General features: G+C 43.6%; 1 protein-coding gene across 2 annotated transcripts in view; it reads right to left on the minus strand.

Moving 5' to 3' along the window:
• Positions 1-19,073, minus strand: part of Ubap1 (ubiquitin associated protein 1) — a 36,215-nt gene that overhangs the window by 7,126 nt on the left and 10,016 nt on the right. Inside the window, exons 2-4 of one of the 2 annotated variants that reach the window (XM_013119696.3) lie at positions 13,157-13,197; positions 10,900-11,024; positions 1,448-1,840 (exon numbers count right to left, since the gene is read on the minus strand). In XM_013119696.3, coding sequence (XP_012975150.1) covers positions 1,448-1,840; positions 10,900-11,024; positions 13,157-13,190 — 552 coding nt within the window. In that variant the 5' untranslated portion in view covers positions 13,191-13,197. Of the gene's footprint in view, positions 1-916; positions 1,841-10,899; positions 11,025-13,156; positions 13,198-19,073 lie in introns of both variants that reach the window. The other variant, XM_005078849.4, reaches the window with a different exon arrangement.

Genomic DNA, 19,073 nt, shown 5'->3' on the forward strand with positions numbered 1-19,073 from the left:
ACAATTACAATCTATAGACTTTAAAATGACAGATACCTGCCAGTTACTAGGAGCCATTTGGTGTGAAGAAATGTAAGTCCTGAAGAGCCGCATTATGATTAAAAAACAAAACCAGGTACAATGAGAATGGGAAGCTAGAAGGGTGTGGCAAGGAGCATCTGCAAGGAAGACAGGTACAGAGACAACAGCCAAACAGCCAGGCACAGGGCCGCACACCTGAGATCTCAGCACTCACGAGGTGCAGGAGATCTAGGCCAGACAGTAAGACCCTGTCTCAACTAAAACTACCAACAACAAAGACAAAAAAACCTCCGACGCAACAGCACAAAAAAGAACCAAAATTAGACAGAGAAATACCATTCCCAAGGGTTATCTCTCTTTTTTTCCTTTTTAATGATTTAGTTATTTTTATTTTATGTGCATTGGTGTCTTGCCTGCGTGGATGTTTGTGAGGGTGTCAGGTCCCCTGAAGCTGGAGTTACGGACAGTTGTGAGCCACCATGAGGGTGCTGGGAATTGAACCCAGGTCCTCTGGAAGAGCAGTCGGTGATCTTAACCACTGAGCCATCTCTCCAGCCCCCAAGGGTTATCTCTTATATTTGGAAAGTAACGATTTTAAAGATGCAGGGAGGTGAACATTAACCAAGTTTTGGCTGGGGATGCAGTGCAGAGTGCTCGTGTACACGGCAGTGTCCTGGGTTTAATCCCCAGCACTAAGAAGGAACCAAAAGTAAATAAATATCCAAGCTGGGTTCAAAATTAATAATCCTGATGCTCAGGAAAATAACCAGAATTCTATCTATAGGTAACAAAGGCCACTCTACAGTGCCCCATCAAACACAAAGCTGTGGGAGACCTCTGCTAAACGGGATCACTGAGACATCTTTGGGGCTGGAAGTTAGGGCTAAAGACTTACTGTGGAACATGTATTTGGAGGTGATGGTTCTTCTGTACACACAGACAAGACAGACAGGGAAGGCATCTGGGAGGATGTCATGGTTGGCACTTCTGTGCCACTGTTCAAGTTCAAAGCTGAAAGCCCAAGAGTATGGTCCCCATTGAGCTCACTGGCACTGCTTTGGGTGGAAGGCTTTAGGAAATTCCGGGACGCGCCACTTCGGAGGCAGGATGTGCTATGAAAAGTGCTCGTGAGCTTGACTGTCCTCTGACTGCTGTCATCAGAGTCAAGTTTGGGGAAGGACAGAGATTTGATATTGCTTACTGTAGGGATAGGGGGGAGGGACACTTTGGAAGACAGCGACATCTTTTCACAGTTGCCCAACTGTGGTAAGGTTATAAAGCCGTTAGGTTTATGAAGAGGCTTGAAATCTAAGGTTGCCTGCTCCAAGGACGCCAAGACCTCCTCGTCCTGTAACACAGACCCCGAGCTTCCTCTGGGTGAGCTACTGTCCAGTAACTGAGCCATTATGGGTCCAGTGGTTCCTACCAGAATGTTTCTCAGCTCCTCCTTCTCATCGATAGTTTTTAACTCCAGATTATCAAATGGGTCTTCTTCGCACTCAAAGTCAGCAGGGTTGAAATCGGCTTTTGTGTGGGGCGGGCTGAGAACCTTCTGCTTTGTGGCACCACTGCTGACCCGCGTGGGAGTGAGGATGCTGTTGTGCTGTAAGCTGGCGAGGATGGGGTTAATTGGAGGTGGCATTGTGGCTGTATTGTGAGTCTTGGAGAAGCTCATCTTGCTGTCACCCTCTGGGCCGCTCTTAGAATTCACTTTAGCTTCAGCATCCTCAGCCTTGCGCTCTGCTTCTCGCTGAGCTTCTTGGAGCAGCTTAACATCTTCAGCCCATTCAATGGTTTTCTTTTCCAAGGAGAAGTCATACTGCAGAGACACAGCAGAGAGGAATGTGAGCCCAGGGGCTGCTCTCCCCTACCCAACTCAATCCTGTGGAAGTGAAAGAGGCAGCACTTCAGCACATAGCTGAGCCTCCTGAGGAGCACCAACACTTCCACTGTCCAAACCACGTTCCCAGATTAGCTCTATGAACTAACCCTACACACCAGACCACGGGGAGTGTGCCACACCCTTTGGTTTATTCCTTCTTAATTGTACATGGCTGGGGGAGGGGTTAGCTACCTACTCTAGGAGGCTATCCTGATAGCCCAATTGTCCTAAAATTGTATGACATCTCTATCAGTCATCTACCAGTGCATGGATGTAAGCACATGTACTTAATGTGCAAACCTTAACACTTCCTACTGTTGGCAGCAACCCCACAGAGCACAATGTTCTACATAGATTCCCACGCTCAATAATGATAGCACCTAACATTGAAGAATTAGTTAGAAGGGACCATGAATGAATTTACCATTTTGGTTTGCTTCTTTTAGAGGAACTGGGGGCCTGAACCCAGGGCCTTATACATACTAAGAGCTCTACCATCAGCCCATGAGCACCTTTCATGGTTTGACTCTAAATTAGCTAAAACTCCTTAGTAATTATCAATATCCCTACTTTACAGGGGGTTACACCCAGTCTTAAACCCTGGAAATACTGGAGCCTGGATCTGAAGCCAGGTAGTCTGTCCAGATTCTACGCCCTTGATCCACAGACAGTAATTCAGTCAAAATGCATGGAGCCCCAGTGCTCAGTTCAGCAGTATACACGCTAAAGTTGGGAAGAGATTAGCATGGCTCTGCACAAGACAAACATACTAAACTATGAAGCAGTCTATACTTTGCAATGAATATGGGGTCACGGGGTCCTTTTATCTGCTATCTGTGCCTCTTTCCAAGATACACTCAGTAAGTCTCCTGACTGTTTCCAAAACAGAAAAGGGGAAGAGAAGCAGAAGCCACACGTGATAACCTATGTGACAGAGGCAGGAGGATCACAATTTTAGGCCAGACTGAACCAGTAGACATTGAGAGGAGACAGGAGAGAGAAGCCTAGACATGAGACTGGAGTAACTGCTCGGGGGCAGAGGGTATGAAGGCCCTGGGAAGGTGCTGCTGCTGCTGCTGGAGCTCAGATGGTAGGAGGCTTGCCTCTTTCTGCACACACAAGGCAAGATCTGATCCCCAACACTACAGAAACCCACTCATAGTACATGCCATTAATCTCAGCACTGGGATGGTAGAGGTAAGAACATCATAAGTTCAATGTCAACCTCTGCTACACAGGGAGTATGAGAACAATGTGGGGTACAGACACCCACCCTCTCTCCCTGGGGCAGGGAGAAGGGAAGGGAAGGGAGGGGAGGAGGGGAAGGGGAGAAAGAGGGAGGGAGGGGGAGGGGAGGAGAGGGAGAGAGGGAAAGGAGGGCAAGAAATAGTACAAAAAAAAAATCCAGGTAGTAGTGGCACACTTCTTTAATGCCAGCACTCCAAAGGTAGAGGCATTTGGATCTCTGTTAGTTCGGGACCAGCCTGGTCTACTGAGAGAGTTACAGGACAGGTTCTAAAGCAATACAGAGAGACTCTGTCTCAAAAAACAAACAAAAAAAGTTTTAAAGAAATAGTACAATATGGAGTAGAATAGGCAAGCAAGGGGCTGAGAGATTGCTCACTGATTAACAGCACTCGCTGCTCTTCCAGAGGACCAGGGTTCAATTCCCAACACCCACTGTAACTCCAGTTCAAGGCATCCGGCATCCTCACACAGGCAAAATAGCAACACACATAAAAATTTTTAAAAAATTAAAAAAAGAAGAGGCAAGTACTATCAATTCACTAGAGGCTTCACCTTGGCCACAGTTTCCTTTCTATAGTTTCATTTGTTTATAATCAACTACAATACAAAAATTACAGAAAAAAAAACCCACCACTTTAATTTCGTTTGTTGTTTTTTGAGACAGGGTTTCTCTGTGTAGCTCTGGCTATCCTGGAAGTCGCTCTGTAGACCAGGCTGGCTTTGAACTCAGAGTTTGGCCTGCCTCTACCTCCTGGGTGCTAAGATTAAAGGCATGTGCCACCACTGCCCAGCAACTATCCTTAACTCTAGTTACATGAGATCTGACGCCCTCTTCTGACCTCTGTAGGTAACAGGCACTCTGAACAGTGTGATAAAATCGGGCATCCTCTCTCACTCGGTCCTGCCAGAGATGAGTGTCCAGCACATCCAGTGTGTGACAACTAGCAGTTAGTTCCACTGTGTGGCCCTGCAATGCTTGTGTGTGGAGTCTGACACTACCTGAGGCTTCAGGCATCCTCCAGAGGTTGCAGAACACATCTCACAGATAATGGGGGCATACTATGGTCAGCTCCCTAGGATTTTTGATCCTAGTGTTGAGGTGGAAGGTTAGTGGATGGCAGAATGTAGTGCATTTCCTATAGGAAGTATTTCTCAATCTTTCAGAACTTCCAGAGAAAGCATTAATAAAATAAAATCTGGGGGCTGGAGACATGGCTCAGAGGTTAAGAGCACTGGCTGCTCTTCCAGAGGTCCTGAGTTCAATTCCCAGCAACCACATGGTGGCTCACAACCATCTGTAATGGGATCTGATATCATCTATTGTATTCTCACTTCTGTCATGCAGGCATACATGCAGACACAACACATATACATAAAATACATAAATAAATCTTAAAAAGAAAAAATCTGAACTGTGTCCAGTGGTTCATACTTACAATTCCAGCAGCTCAGGAAGCTGAGAGAGTAGGACGACAAGTTGGAGGCTAGCCTAGGCTACAATGGTAAGTTTTAGGCCAGCCTGTCTCAAAAACTATAATCATTCCTAACCCTTTTCTTTAGTTATATTTGGGGGGTTAGGTCTGCAATGATGCGTGGGCAGAGGTAAGAGGACAACTTAGAGAAGTTAGCTGTCTCCTTCCAGCATGTGGGTCCCAGGAACTAAACTCAGGTTGTCAGGGTTAGGGGCAAGCACCTTTGCACACTGAACCATTTATCGACCTCACGACTCTTTTTTTTTTTTTTTTTTTTTTTTTTTTTTTGGTTTTTCGAGTCAGGGTTTCTCTGTGGCTTTGGAGGCTGTCCTGGAACTAGCTCTTGTAGACCAGGCTGGTCTCGAACTCACAAAGATCCGCCTGCCTCTGCCTCCCGAGTGCTGGGATTAAAGGCTTGCGCCACCAGCGCCCGGCCCTCACGACTCTTTTTAAGGAGAGGAAAAGAGAAGGGGATTTGTGACCCCTACTCACAAATCGCTGCTCCCTGTTTAGCGTGTGGTCTCTGAGCTGACCTGAATGCCAGTCCCTTTACACTTCCCCAGTGTCGTGCTCTGGCCTTGCCAGGGTCACAGCAAACAGACTGCACTACCCAGTCTTCAGTTTCCAGTCTCCCAAACTGTAAGCACCATAACCTTCCTTTCTGTGTAAAACACACAGCTTCATGTATTTCATTAAAGAACACAAATCAAGGCAGTTTTTTATTTGCTCTTTGTAACAATCTCAAAAGCCAATTATCCCATGTTACAGCCTTGGGAAGTTAAACATCTGGAGAGCTATTGTACAATGTCTGCCCATGTAAGAATGACAGTAGAGCCTGGCAGTGGTGGGTGGGGCATGCCTTTAATCTCAGCACTCAGGAGGCAGAGGCAGGCAGATCTCTGAGTTCGAGGCCAGTCTCTTCTACATAATGAATTCCAGGCCAGTCAGGGGTACATAGTGAGATTCTGGTTTTTTGTTGTTTGAGAAAGAGAGCACAACAACAGTCCTCTAAGTGGTTTACACAGGATTAGAGCCCAGCCATCCTCTTCTCCACAGTGAGTGCTCTGAGCATAGTCCTATGTATTTATCAATGCTTCTCGGCAGCCAAAAAAGAGGTGCCCAGCAAAATCTAAAGTGGCAAAAATTGAAATTCAAAGCAAGTTTTCTGAAGCATCAGTGAGCCATAAAGGAATGAAAAAACAAGGTACAGGTGCTTTCATCCTTCTCTTTAGATGCACACCGCTATGATTTGAGTGTGGCTTAGCACCCGGTCCCCGGGTGAGCTGCCTGATGAAGCTGTGGAACCTTTAGTTAGGCGGGCCTGATTGAGGGAAGGTCATCTGGGGAATTTGAGGGATACAGCCCAGTTCAGATCCCAGGCTAGCCCATGGGAGCCAAGAGTAGAATATGAAGGTTTGAATGTGAAATGCACTTGGCAGGTTTATGTGCTTCAACAGTTGCACAGCTAATGTTGCTGCTTTGGAGGATGGCTGAAGGGATGGGGGCTGAGGTATTTAGTTTGAGCACAGTCCCTTATCTGACTTCTTAGTGTGACTGGTCACCTCACACTCATGTGGCAGCAGACAGAAGCTGATCCCACAGCACACCTCCACTGCCATGATGAACTATTTTCCCCAAATCATAACCCAAATAACACCCCCCCCAAGTAGTTTCTGTAGGAATTCTGTCAGCAGTAAGGAAAGTAAGTAACACAGGGGTCTCTCCATGCTGCTATGCTGACCTCAAACTGCTGTATGAAAGTGAACCTACTGCCTCAGCTTGCCAAGCCTACGGAAGTACAGCATGTGTGTCTGCTCCCAGCAAAAATCAGCACACCTCTTATTCTTATTTTGTGTGTGTGTGTGTGTGTGTGTGTGTGTGTGTGTGTGCGCGTGCACGCACGCGTGCGTGCATTGTAGAGATACACCCGGGACTTCATGCATATAGCACACATGCTACCACTGAGTTACATCTCTGGGGAGGGGTGTTTAAATCATATTGTTACAAGGACTGCACACACAGAAAAGTATTTAATAATTATTTGTTATCAAGAAAATGGAACAAGGTAAAATGTACCTTCTGGCCCAATGAAGTATCCATTAAAAAAATATTATCCTGTATTTAAAACTACATAAGATGCTTAGCATCATTAGTAAAATGCAAATCAAAGCCACACAATACAACTTCACACCCACAAAGTACATAATGAAAAAGAAAGTTATGCCATGGTGGTGCACACCTTTAATTCTAGAACTTGGGAGGCAGAGGCAAGCGGATCTCTGTGAGTTCGAGGCCAGTCTGGTCTACAAAGCTACAGAGAAACCTGGTCTCAAGGAAAAAACAAAAAAACAAGAAAAAACAAAGAGACAGTTACTGCAAGTTGGCGTGGTAGTATGAATTCAAAACAAAGCAGAAACTACCAAAATGTCTATCAATTGATGAATACACACAATGTGACATAGCCATACAAAAGAAATACTTCTTGACCCACAGTAATGTAACAGGGACACAGAAGCTAGTTTATTAAAACCACCAACTCTTTGTTTTGGTCTGTAGGTGTCTGATGAGTAAGTAAAGGCAAGACAGAAGTGTAAACTGGTCCTTTTCTGAAGCAGTCTCTCTCACACTCACTTGGGCTCCAGGAACAAGTCTAAAGTACAAACGCCTTGCTCTAAAGGCTGAAACTGCCCTCCCAGGCAGCAGCAACTTTTCTTCTTTCTTTTCTTTTCTAAGCAGAGCTGAACATTTTACTAATGATACTGGTGAGGAGAAAAAGAGGTACTTGGGAGACATACTCTGTATGTCTAATAGCACGTTCTTCTCAACACCAGGTTCCCATTCTGAAATAACGCTCAAGCAGACCATGCTGTCTAGCTGTGCAAGCCTCCAGCTTATACTACAGAATCAGGACAGCTATCAGCCTCATGGGATAGACAGGCTTTAGGAACTGCTGGTATTTAGTATTAAACTGCCAGTAGGTGTCACCCTGAAATATATTACTTTCATGTCTTCACCACCATTCATCTCTTCATTTGGCCTTTTGGGATGAAGGAACAGACCTGGATCACTGAGAGCCTCCAGATTCAGACCTCTGGCCTAGACTCCAGTTACAAAAACCTAAATTAAATATACCTAACACAAAGACCACAGTGGGTTTCTTTTGTAGTGGGAGGAATAAAATATTTCAGAAGTTAACACAACTGTGATTATATTAAAAACCCTGGCTGGGAGACTGAAGAGATAGCTCAGTGGTTAAGAGCATTGACTGCTTTTCCAGAGGACCCAGGTTCAATTCCCAGCACCAACTTGGCAGCTCACAACTGTCTGTAACTACAGTTTCAGGGGACCCAACACTCATGGCAAAACATCAAAGTACCTAAATTAAATAAAAAATTAATTAACTAATAAAAAAAAAACAGGTCTGGTGGTGGTGGCCACATCTTTATCTCAGTACCTGGGAGACAGAGGTAAGTGGCTCTCTGAATTTGAGGCCAACCTGGTCTACAGAACTAGTTCTGTAACAGCCAGGGCTGGAAAACCAGTCTCAAAAAAAAAAAAAAAAAAAAAAGAGAGAGAGAGAGAAAAGAAAAGGCAAAGCAACCACTGAAGTGTATAGGGTGAAAGGGTGAACTTCAAGGTCTGTGAGTCCTATCTCAATAAAGCCATTAAAACAAAGCAACTGAATTCTCCTGCAAGCAGAATGTAGAAGGCAAAGTACTTTGTGAGGGTTGGGGGGATTTAAGACAGGGTTTCTCTGTGGCTTTGGAGCCTGTCCTGGAACTCACTCTGTAGACCAGGCAGCTTCAAACTCACAGAGATCCACCTGCCTCTGCCTTCCAAGTGCTGGGATTAAGGGCTAAAGGCGTGTGCCACCAATGCCCGGCTGCAAAATACTTTTAAAGTGACAGGCTGATGCCCTAGTGAGTTCCCAGAAGCTAAACTTCTTTTCAAACAAGGTGGAGTAAAGTCTTCCGTGGTGACAGGAAGGTGTGTGAGCACCTCTAAGCTGACACACCTCTCTCCTGTCGCTGGAAGAGCACCCCCAAGAGCAAGCACTTGATAAGTGCCTACTGAAGTAACACTCAGTTTTTTGGTGCTTTCAAGAAGTAATTTCATATCACAACATCCAGCAATTCCACTCTTAGGCATATAACCAAAAGATGCACATTCATACAACAAGGATACCTATTCAACTATGTTCATAGTAGCATTTGTAATAGCCAGAACCTAGAAGCATCCTAGATGCTTCTCAACTGAAGAATGGATAAAGAAAATGTGGTACATTTACACAGGAATACTACTCATTGGAAAAAAAACAATGGAATCTTCAGATTCTCAGGCAAATGGATGGCACTAGAAAAAAAAAAAACATCCTGAGTGAAGTAACCCAAACACAGAAAGAAAAACATGGTATGTACTCGTTCACATATGGATATTAGACATAGAGCAAAGGAGTACCAGGCTACAATCCATACTGTCAGAGAAGCTAGGAAACAAGGAGCACCCTAAGAGAGACATACATGGTCCCCTGAGGAGGGGAACGGGACAAGATCTCCTGAGCAAATTGGGAGCATGGGGGGAGGGGAGAGGGAGCTAGGAGAAAGAGAAGGGGAGAAGAGGAGGGGGGAGGAGACATGAGGGAGCAGGAAAGTTGAGTCAGAGGAAGAATAGAGGAGAGTAAGAAAAGAGATACCATAATAGAGGGAGTCATTATAGGTTTAAAGAGAAATCTGGCACTAGGGAAATGTCCAGAGATCTACAAGGATGATACCAACTAACAATCTAAGCAATAGTGGAGAAGCCACCTTAAATGCCCTCCCCCATAATGAGATTGATGACTACCGTATATACAATCCTAGAGTCTTCATTTAGTAGCTGATGGAAGCAGACATCCACCCAGCTAAACACTGAGCTGAACTCTGGAATCCAGTTGCAGACAGGGAGGAGTGATAAGCAAAGGGGTCAAGACCAGGCTGGAGAAACCCATAGAAACAGCTGACCTGAACAAGGGGGAGCTCATGGACCCCAGACTGATAGCTGGGAAACCAGCATAGGACTGATCCAGACACCCTGATGTGGGTGTCAGTGAGGAGACCTCAGCAATCTATGGGTCCTCTAGTAGTAGATCAGTATTTATCCCTAGCATACGAATAGACTTTGGGAGCCCACTCCACATACAGGGATACTCTCTCAACCTAGACACATGCTGGAGGCCTATGTCCTGCTCCAAAGGATATGACAGACTTTGAAGATTCCCCCATGGAAGGCCTCGCCCTCTCGGGGAGCAGAAAGGAGGCAGGATAGGGGGCAGAAGAAGAGGGAAGGGAGAGGGAACTGGGATTGACTTGTAAAATATTTTGTTTCTAATTTAAATTTAAAAAATAGAGGAAAAAAAGAAGTAATTTCACATATTTATATATAACTTGCTCTAAAGATGAGAGGGTTGAGAGAGAAGCTCTGGAGAGCATTTAGGCAAGTTCTAACAGACTGACAGTTTTCTGTACAGTCAGAGACAGACCACTCCATTCTGAGACAGCCATAGGGAAAGCCAGGCATTGGGAGTAATGAACAAAGTAGATCCACAAACGCCTGCTGACTCAGAACATGAAGATGGTCCAAAGTGCTGACAAAATCTTATGTCCCTGTGTTTGATTTAGTAATAATTATTGAATTATAAGCTTTCAAAATTAATTTTAAAACCTTAAAATCGTTATTTTAGACTTGATGTGGAAAACCCTGCAAGGAAAGCCAACTAAAGAGGCTCCTCTAACAGCCTGGGTGAAGCTAAGGCAGGGCTGAAATGAAGTGTGACACATAGCAAGAGAAAAATATTGGGGCTGCAGAGATAGCTCACAGGCTAAGAGCAGTGGCTGCTCTTCCTGAGATCAATTCCCAGCAACTACAATTCCCAAAACCCTCTATAGTGAGATCTGGTGCCCTCTGCTGGCCTGCAGGCATATATGCAGGCACAACACTGTATACATAACAAATTTTTTTCAAAAAAGATTATCTAAAGACAATGGAGATATCAACAAAGGAAAGAAGTGAGATGGATAACTTGAATTTATTTTGTGCAAGGCATAGGAACCCAGAAAAAATATATAATCAAATAAGTTAAACAAAACGTATGCATGTGTTAAAACATACAGATGGAGGTCTGGGTACCATTGGGAATCAGGCATTAATAGGAGCAACAAGATAAAATTAAAGAGATGTAGGAACAACTTCATCTAAAGTCTTTAATGCACTAAACATTAGGTAAAATTCGCCACTTACCTGCACCTCTCTGATAACCTGTAAGCAATCAGGCATGGAGAAGCCAATAGGTAGACCAACTTTAGCTGGTGTTTTGAATTTGTCTCCTATTTTGAATGGGACATCATCAAGGTAACTGAAAGTCCCTATAACAATAATAATAAAAAAGCAGAAACATGAGCAAATAATGACCTTAGTACTTATTTTGCTATAACCTCAGGCTTTGTGGACACATTCATTTATGCTATCCTAAGACCTGAGTCCCTTCTCCAAGAGCTTCTCTGACCTGAGACCAGTCAACTCAGTCTACTTCACTATGAGGGTTTGTTTTCAATTACACTCAAAGTAAAATCTAAAAACCTTGCTGGGTGTGGTGCAAGGCTTTAATCCCAGCACTCCAGGGACAGGGGCAGGCAGAGGTCTGTGAATTCGAAGCCAGGACAACCAGGGCTACAAAGAGAAACACTATCTCAAAAAACAAAACAAAAAATCCAAAGTACTCACAGCTGCCTAAAAAGCTTCCTAGGATCTTTCTGTCCCCGTCTCCTAACAACTGACCTTTAGCTTACTGTAGTATGTCATGGGGACCTCTTTCTGAAATGATATCAAGCTCAAACCTGCCTCAAAAATGCAACATACTGGCTGTTTCTTTATCTAGAATGCTGTTCGCTTGGATTCACATAATTCATTCCTTCACTTCTTCAACTCTGTTCAAAGGTTTCTCAGCCAGGGTTAACCTGAGCATCCTACAGAAAATGACTGCCTACCTCACTCCTCAGTCTGACGTGGCCTCACAGTACCCATTATCTTCTAGCACACTATGTAGCTGGTTATTATATTTACTGTTTGTTTCGCCCAAGGAAACACAAGCTTCTTGAAGCCAAGTCAATTTAAGTCTTATTTGAAGATGTAGTCTCAAAAGCATTTTGTTTGGGTTGTCCTGTTTTGTTTGGAAGATAAGGTTAAGGTCTTGGTACCAGTCCTGACTGGTCTTGAGCTCACAATCCAACCTCATTCTCAAGCATCTGGGATTACAGTGTGTGCCACCAGACCCAGCTTGTATTCTCAGACCCTCACACACGTCTGTCTGAATTGATGAGACGCCTCACAATAGGTGTCTTTGATTTAGAGTTCTCTGTGAGGTTTTTTTCTTTCCTTTTAGGGGGCGAGGGAGTAAGTTATCAGTGAAGGGGGCGAGGGAGTAAGTATCAGTGAAACAATCTTTTTTTTCAACACAAAGAATAAGAATTTTATTATTTTCTAGAATAACATGATTTCTACCACATCCCCAGTACTAGAGAATCAAATCCATGGCCATGTCTCAAATACATGAAGCATCCAACTATTGTGGAATGTCACACTTTAACTACGTGAAGATGTGTTCTATTTCTCTCTCTCTTTTTTTTTTGTTTTTTTTTTTTGTTTTTTTTTTCGAGACAGGGTTTCTCTGAATTGTTTTGGAGGCTGTCCTGGAGCTCACTCTGTAGACCAGGCTGGTCTCAAACTCACAGAGATCAGCCTGCCTCTGCCTCCCGGGTGCTAGGATTAAAGGCATGCACCACCAATGCCCGGCTTCTTTATGCTGAGGAATTTTACTGTAACGGTGTAAAGGTGTGCTACATTTGTTTATGCTGCATTTGTTTAATAATGTAAAGATTTGTTACATCTGTTTGTACTGAATTTGTCTAGTTATGCAAAGATGTGTTGTATTTATTTCACCTTGCCTGACTAAGACACCTGATTAGTCTAATAAAATGCTGAACAGTCAATAGCTAGGCAGGAGGGAGATAGGCAGGCCTGGAGGGCAGAGGGATTAAGTAGGAGAAAAGAAGGAAGAGAGAACAAGCAAGGGCAAAAGAAAGGGGATTAAATTATAAGTTAGTGGGTACCCCAACTGCTGTAATTTAAGAAAAGCAGCTGGCAAGAGAAAGACCCATGTAACAGGGCTCAAGTAGAGGGTTTTTCTCTTTTTTAATTAGGGAAAGGGATCAGAAAAAGGGGAGGGGGAGACTGGCCTCAGAAGAAGAGGCAGGCCCATGTGCAGCTCTAGTAACTAGGTACAAACCCAGAAAGACTCTGAAGACCACAGTTTAAATAGCCATTTGAAGAAACACTTAAGTTATTGAAGGTCCTAGAATGTACATGTGTTTTGTACAACATTGTTTGACTCAGGCCATTCAGTATAAAGAAACAACAACAACAACAACAAAATACTAAGTTAACTTAAATTTTCTGATCAAATCATAGCTTAAACCATAACATTTAACACTTCACTTACCATGAAAATCTGAACCCAACTTCTTAGAAGCCATTTAGAACCTAAAAAACAAGGAAAGATTTCTTAGGCACTATGTCTTGAGACATTATTAACCAGAAAATAGAGACCAAAAACAAAACAAGAAACAAGAAACAGTACTAATGTTTCAGGGCTCACACAGTCTTCACTTCTCACTCCTAAAGTCCTCCAAAAGAAGGCCAGATATAGGAGAAATTCATGTTTGTCTTTCTGTCTTCTTTTCCCTTTGTTTCTGTTTTTTGTTTTCCAAGACAGGGTTTTTCTGTGTAGCCCTGACTATCCTGGAACTCACTCTGTAGAACAGCCTAGCCTCAAACTCACAAAGATCTGCCTGTCTCTGCCTCTCGATGACTAGAATTAAAGACCACCACCGCCTGGTCTCATTTTTTAAGGTACATTTTATGTGTGTGTTACATACAAGTGTGCTGCATACAATGCTTGTCTGGAGATCAGAGGACAACTTTGTAGAGTTAATTCTCTCTTCCATTATGTGGGTCTCAGGGATCAGATCCAGGCTGCCAAGCTTGGCAAAGAGAGCACCTTTAACTGACAAGCCATCTTGCCAGCCCAAAGAAATAAGGCTTTTAAAAGGAAACCATCAAGCTAGGTAGGATGATTCACACATATATTACTATCACTTGGGAGACAGAGGCAGAAGGGCAGCCTGGGCTATGCAATGAGTTTCAGGCTAACCTGAACAGAAGAGTCTCTGTCTTGAAAACAAAAAATTCTAAAAGGAAATTTAAATATTCCTAAATGGACAGGGTCTGAGGAAATATTAGAAGAACAGCATACTGGCAGCCACCAACCAATTCATATGCTGGCCACAAAAGAAAACTAAGCAAACACCAAGTAAGAAATGTGTTTTACTTTGTGTAGTTAAGCAAATGTAGATCTCTACCTGGCTCATAATTGTCAAGACTAAAATTTCTGAAATGGGGGAATGCACACCTTACAACCTTCTGCCGCACATGAATGAGAGGATAATGGAAAAGCATTCCTATTTCCAAAATGAATGTTCAAATAAGTGACACTGTGTACGACTACCAAGTTACACACAGTAGTATCTTTACCTAAGGCAGATGTGATGAGTGGCAAATGCCTGAAATCCCAGCGACTGGGGGCCAAAGCAGGAAGACTGCAATCTGGCAGCCAACTGAACTACATGTGAGATCAGATGAGAGGAAGAGAGGGAAATGGAGAGGAACAGAGGAGGGAAAGGAAAAGAAAAGAAGGAAGGGAGCAGGGAAGGAAGGAAAAAAGAAAACATTTACAAATAAAAGGCTGACAACTACATATCAGTCTAATTTTGATCACTTGGTAGTATCACTAACCCTGAAATCAGAAAGCAGGAAATTATTTTCCTCTAGCACATACACAATACACACCTCGGATTCAGCTGTTTTGTTTATTTATTCACTTATTCTGGGGTGAGGTCTCACCATGTAGCTCCGGCTGGCCTAGAACTCACTCTGTAGACCAGGCTGGCCTCAAACTCAGATCCACCTGCCTCTGCCTCCCGAGTGCTGGGATTAAAGGTGTGCACCACCATGCCAGATGAAAGCTTACTATAATTTGAAAAAAATGGCTGGGCGGTGGTGGCGCATGCCTTTAACCCCAGCACTCGGGAGGCAGAGGCAGGCGGATCTCTGTGAGTTCAAGGCCAGGCTAGACCGACAGCCTCAAAAACAATACAGAGAAACCCTGTCTGTAAAAACCAAAAAAAAAGTTTTTGAAATATGCTCTTGTATAGACTAAGCTAGTCTCAAACTAACTATAGAGCTGAGGGTGACCCTGAAACCCTGATCCCACTGCCTCCAGTGCTGGGACATGGACAAGTGCCCATACCAAGTCTACAGTGTTGGGATCAAATCCAGAGCTTTGTGCCTGCTAGACAGCACTCTACCAACCCTAAAAAAAATTACTTTCTAAACTGCCTGCCATGCAGGCAGAACTCAATAAAGGTTTTACTGAAGTAACTTGCAAAAGAAAAAAATCCTTTTTAAGCATTATACCTAACCACTAAACTGGTATATCTATGGACAGAAACTGTAAATTTTTAGTTGGATGTGGATGTAACAGTATTAGAATCTTGGTTTCAGCCAGGCGGTGGTGGTGGTGGTGGTGGTGGTGGTGGTGGTGGTGGTGGTGGTGGTGGTGGTGGTGGTGGTGGTGGTGGTGGAAGCTTAACCTTTAATCCCGGTACTTGGGAGGCAGAGGCAGTCAGATCTCTGTGAGTTTGAAGCCAGGGTGAGTTCCAGGTTAGCCAGAGCTACACAGAGAAACCCTGTTTCAAAAAAAAAAAAAAAAAAAACAAGAAACAAAAGAATCTTGATTGTGTGAGTTAAAAACATGTCTCTGAAGACTGTTTATTGGGCCTGAATTTTAGTCTAAGTCTAATAACAAGTCAGACACCACTTTCATGATCTATCACTGTCCACAAGCTCTGTTTGAAAACTAGACCTCCTTATTAGAGACTGTAAACATCAGTCAAGAGGTCAACACAGTATCCTGACTGATACTGGGTCCCAGGAAGCTCTTTATGTATTAATCTCTTCTCTTAAATGTTCAGATTGTTCAGAATCTGATTATTCAGATCTTTCTTAAGCATCACTGTTCCATGAAGAACTAGGATGAAAAATTTAAATCATTAATTTGCAGAATAAGATCTGATGAGCTCTGACATTTTAGAAAAGGAGCCAATATACTACAGAAACAAAGAAAGACATTCTTATAATAATGGGTGCTGAGATCATAGGTGGGTTTCAGGCTTTCTTTTTGTACCATTTATTTTCGGTTTTCTATATTGAGTATGTATCTCTATATGAACCAATCATTTAACCCACCTAGAGAACTAAAAAGAAACACAGTGATGTATAAGTAATCAAAAGTTTTCACCTCAGAACAAGAAAAATAAATGAAAAAGGGCCCAGTAACTTCTAGTTCAGTATGAATACCCAATACTGGAGGTGGGATGAAGATGTCTTAGAGATGTAACAGTTATTATTAACTGTAGAGGGAACAACCCATGAAGAGCTCAGTTACGAATTGCCACAATACATAAAATGTCCTCTCAAATTGCCAAAGATAGTAACTACGCAAGCACTAAGTCTAAGTCCAGTCTTTGGTGTTAGGGTGGTTTTGTTTGTTTTTGAGGTGAGATCACTCTGAGCTAGTCCAGGATGGCCTCAAGCTCTCAATCTTCCCATCTCTGACTCCAAAATGCTGAAATTAGAGGCACCACCACAACCTATCAGAATACCCTTTTATGTTTTTATTTTAACATCTGTAATGTCTCTGCCACACATGTACAGAAGCACGCAGAGTGCATCAGATCCCCTGAAGCTTTAATTACTGGGGAATGTGAGAGCCACCGGAAATGATTTCTGGGAGCCGAACTTGAGTACTCTAGGGGGTCAAGGCCAGCCTAATCTATAGAGTTGGAACAGTCAAGGCTCCACAATGAAACCTTGTCTCAAAAAACCTAAAAACAAAAAACAAAAAACTCAAAGCAAAAACAAACAACAAAAATCATCTTTTCTGAGTTTGAAAGTCTTCTCACCTGGGGGGTATACACACACACACACACACACACACACACACACACACACACACACACACACACACACACGAGGAGGAGGGAGGGAGGGGGGAGATGGCTCAGTGGCTAAAATGCTGTGCAGGCATGAGGACCTGAGCTCAGACCCCCAGTGCCCATACAGAGAGGGGCTGAAGATATGGTTAGAAGTGCTCCCCCAGGAACACACACAAACTCACACACACCCTCTACTTACTAGAATTGGACTGTCCAGTAAAGTAAAAAGTCATCAATATCAGCCTGATAAACACTCTAAAGTCCTAGCCCCACTCTCTGGAGAAATGACTAATTAAGGCTACTGTAATCTGAAAAGCATCCCCCATGCTCAATGTGAAACAGTCTCAGAAAGCAGTGCAGAATTTTTAACCCAAAGTATAATGGAGTAAGTGCACTTAGGCTCATACTGGGGTCACCTAACAGCTAATGCCCCACTTCAGATCTTGTATTTTTCCAAAAACAGATAAGCCAAAAGTGAAGCCCATTCTCCAAAATTCCTGGCAGTTTTCCCAAGTTTTTTTTTCTTTTTCCTTTTATGTATTTGTTTGTTTTTCTTTCTAGCTCTGGCTGTTCTGGAACTCCTTCTGTAAACCAGACTGGTCTTGAACTTGGAGATCCACCTGCCTCTGCCACCCAAATGCTGGGTTGATTATCCTAATCCAAAAATCAGATTGCAGAGCACATCCTGCAGTTCCATCTGATCACAGAGCCAAGCTCAGACACACTGAGCCAGAACAGCCAGCAACCCCACCAAACTTTGGAACACTGCTTGCCAACAGCCCTACCCAAGGGACCCCAGTCAACCATAGGGCACAACATGCAGCTCACATAATTGCAGAGCCCAGTTTACAGCCAGCTCATCTATGAAATAGAGCTTACAGCCCAATCTGCCCTGCCTACAGTCCTCCCATCACAAAATTCAGTCAGGAGCATCCTGGACATGAAGCTCAGACAAAAGACCCACCAACAAGAGTCCAGCCAGAAGCCTACTCAGTCTCCAACAGACAGCATATGGATTGGTTCCACCAAATCCCAGCTGCAAGCTGTTAACACACACACACACACACACACACACACACACACACACACACACACACACACACACACACACACAGACAGAGACAGAGACCCCCTAAACAACCTGAGTGCCATCTCCAGAACCCACAGTCAAAGGAGAGAATCAACTCTCAGAAGTTGTTCTCTGACTTCCACACATATACCACGGCATATGCCACCCATATTCACACACATACATGCACACACAATAAATAAAATAAATGTAATATGTGGGTAATTTAACATCTTTTTTTTCCCAAAACATGGTCTCACTATGGCTGGTCTTGAACTCAAAGATCCTCCTGCCTCTGCCTCCCAAGGGTTGGGGTTAAAGGTGTGCAAAATTATGCCTGGTATACATCTCTTAAGCTCACAACTAAGCAAAACATAAGTAAGAGCCAGGTGTGTGATGATTTTCTGTCAGCTTAGTGGCTGCAGATTAATCCATGATATCTTAATTATCGTCCTCCGGTCCATGGTTCCCAGTCAACGCCCCACAGGCCTGAGTGGCTGAAGCCTGGTAGGGCTTCCAGTCCTGCAGTGTCTGCCTAAGTGACCAGTGGGGCACTAAACGAGGGGCCATGGGACGGCAGACAATATTTAAAATATCAGTAGATTCATCTGCAGCCACTAAGTTGACAGAAAATCACCACTTGATGCCCATGCTGGACACCACATGTAGTCATGCAGTCAGACTTTCCTTTGGGACGCCAACGCAAAACAATGACATGGAGACTTACTATTAATTATGAAAGCTTGACCTTAGCTTAAGCTTGTCCCACTAACTCATATAACTTAAATTAACCTGCTTTTACTAATCTATGTCTTATCATGTGCCTCAAGTTCCTGCCCTGGCTTCCCTCAATAATGCACTGTGACCTGTGAGTTGTAAGATGAAATAAACTCTTTCCTCCCCAAGTTGCTTTTGGTCAGTTTTATCACAGCAACAAAAAAGCAACTGGTACACCCAGCTTTAGCATTTTCTTAGTTTGCTTTTTATTGCTATAATCTAAGGCTGGGTGATATGCAAAAGATAGCTGGGCCAGGCAGTGGTGGCACACACCTTTAATTCCAGCACTCGGGAGGCAGAGGCAGGCAGATCTCTGTGAGTTCAAGACCAGCCTGGTCTTCAAGAGCTAGTTCCAGGACAGCCTCCAAAACAAAACAGAGAAACCCTGTCTCGAAAAAACAAAAAAACAAAAACAAAAGATAGCTGTCCCAGCTATTAGGAATGCTAAGAAGGGAAAA

The sequence above is a fragment of the Mesocricetus auratus genome, unplaced genomic scaffold (assembly GCF_017639785.1).
Source record: "Mesocricetus auratus isolate SY011 unplaced genomic scaffold, BCM_Maur_2.0 Super-Scaffold_6730, whole genome shotgun sequence".
In the NCBI taxonomy this organism is placed as follows: Eukaryota; Metazoa; Chordata; class Mammalia; order Rodentia; family Cricetidae; genus Mesocricetus; species Mesocricetus auratus.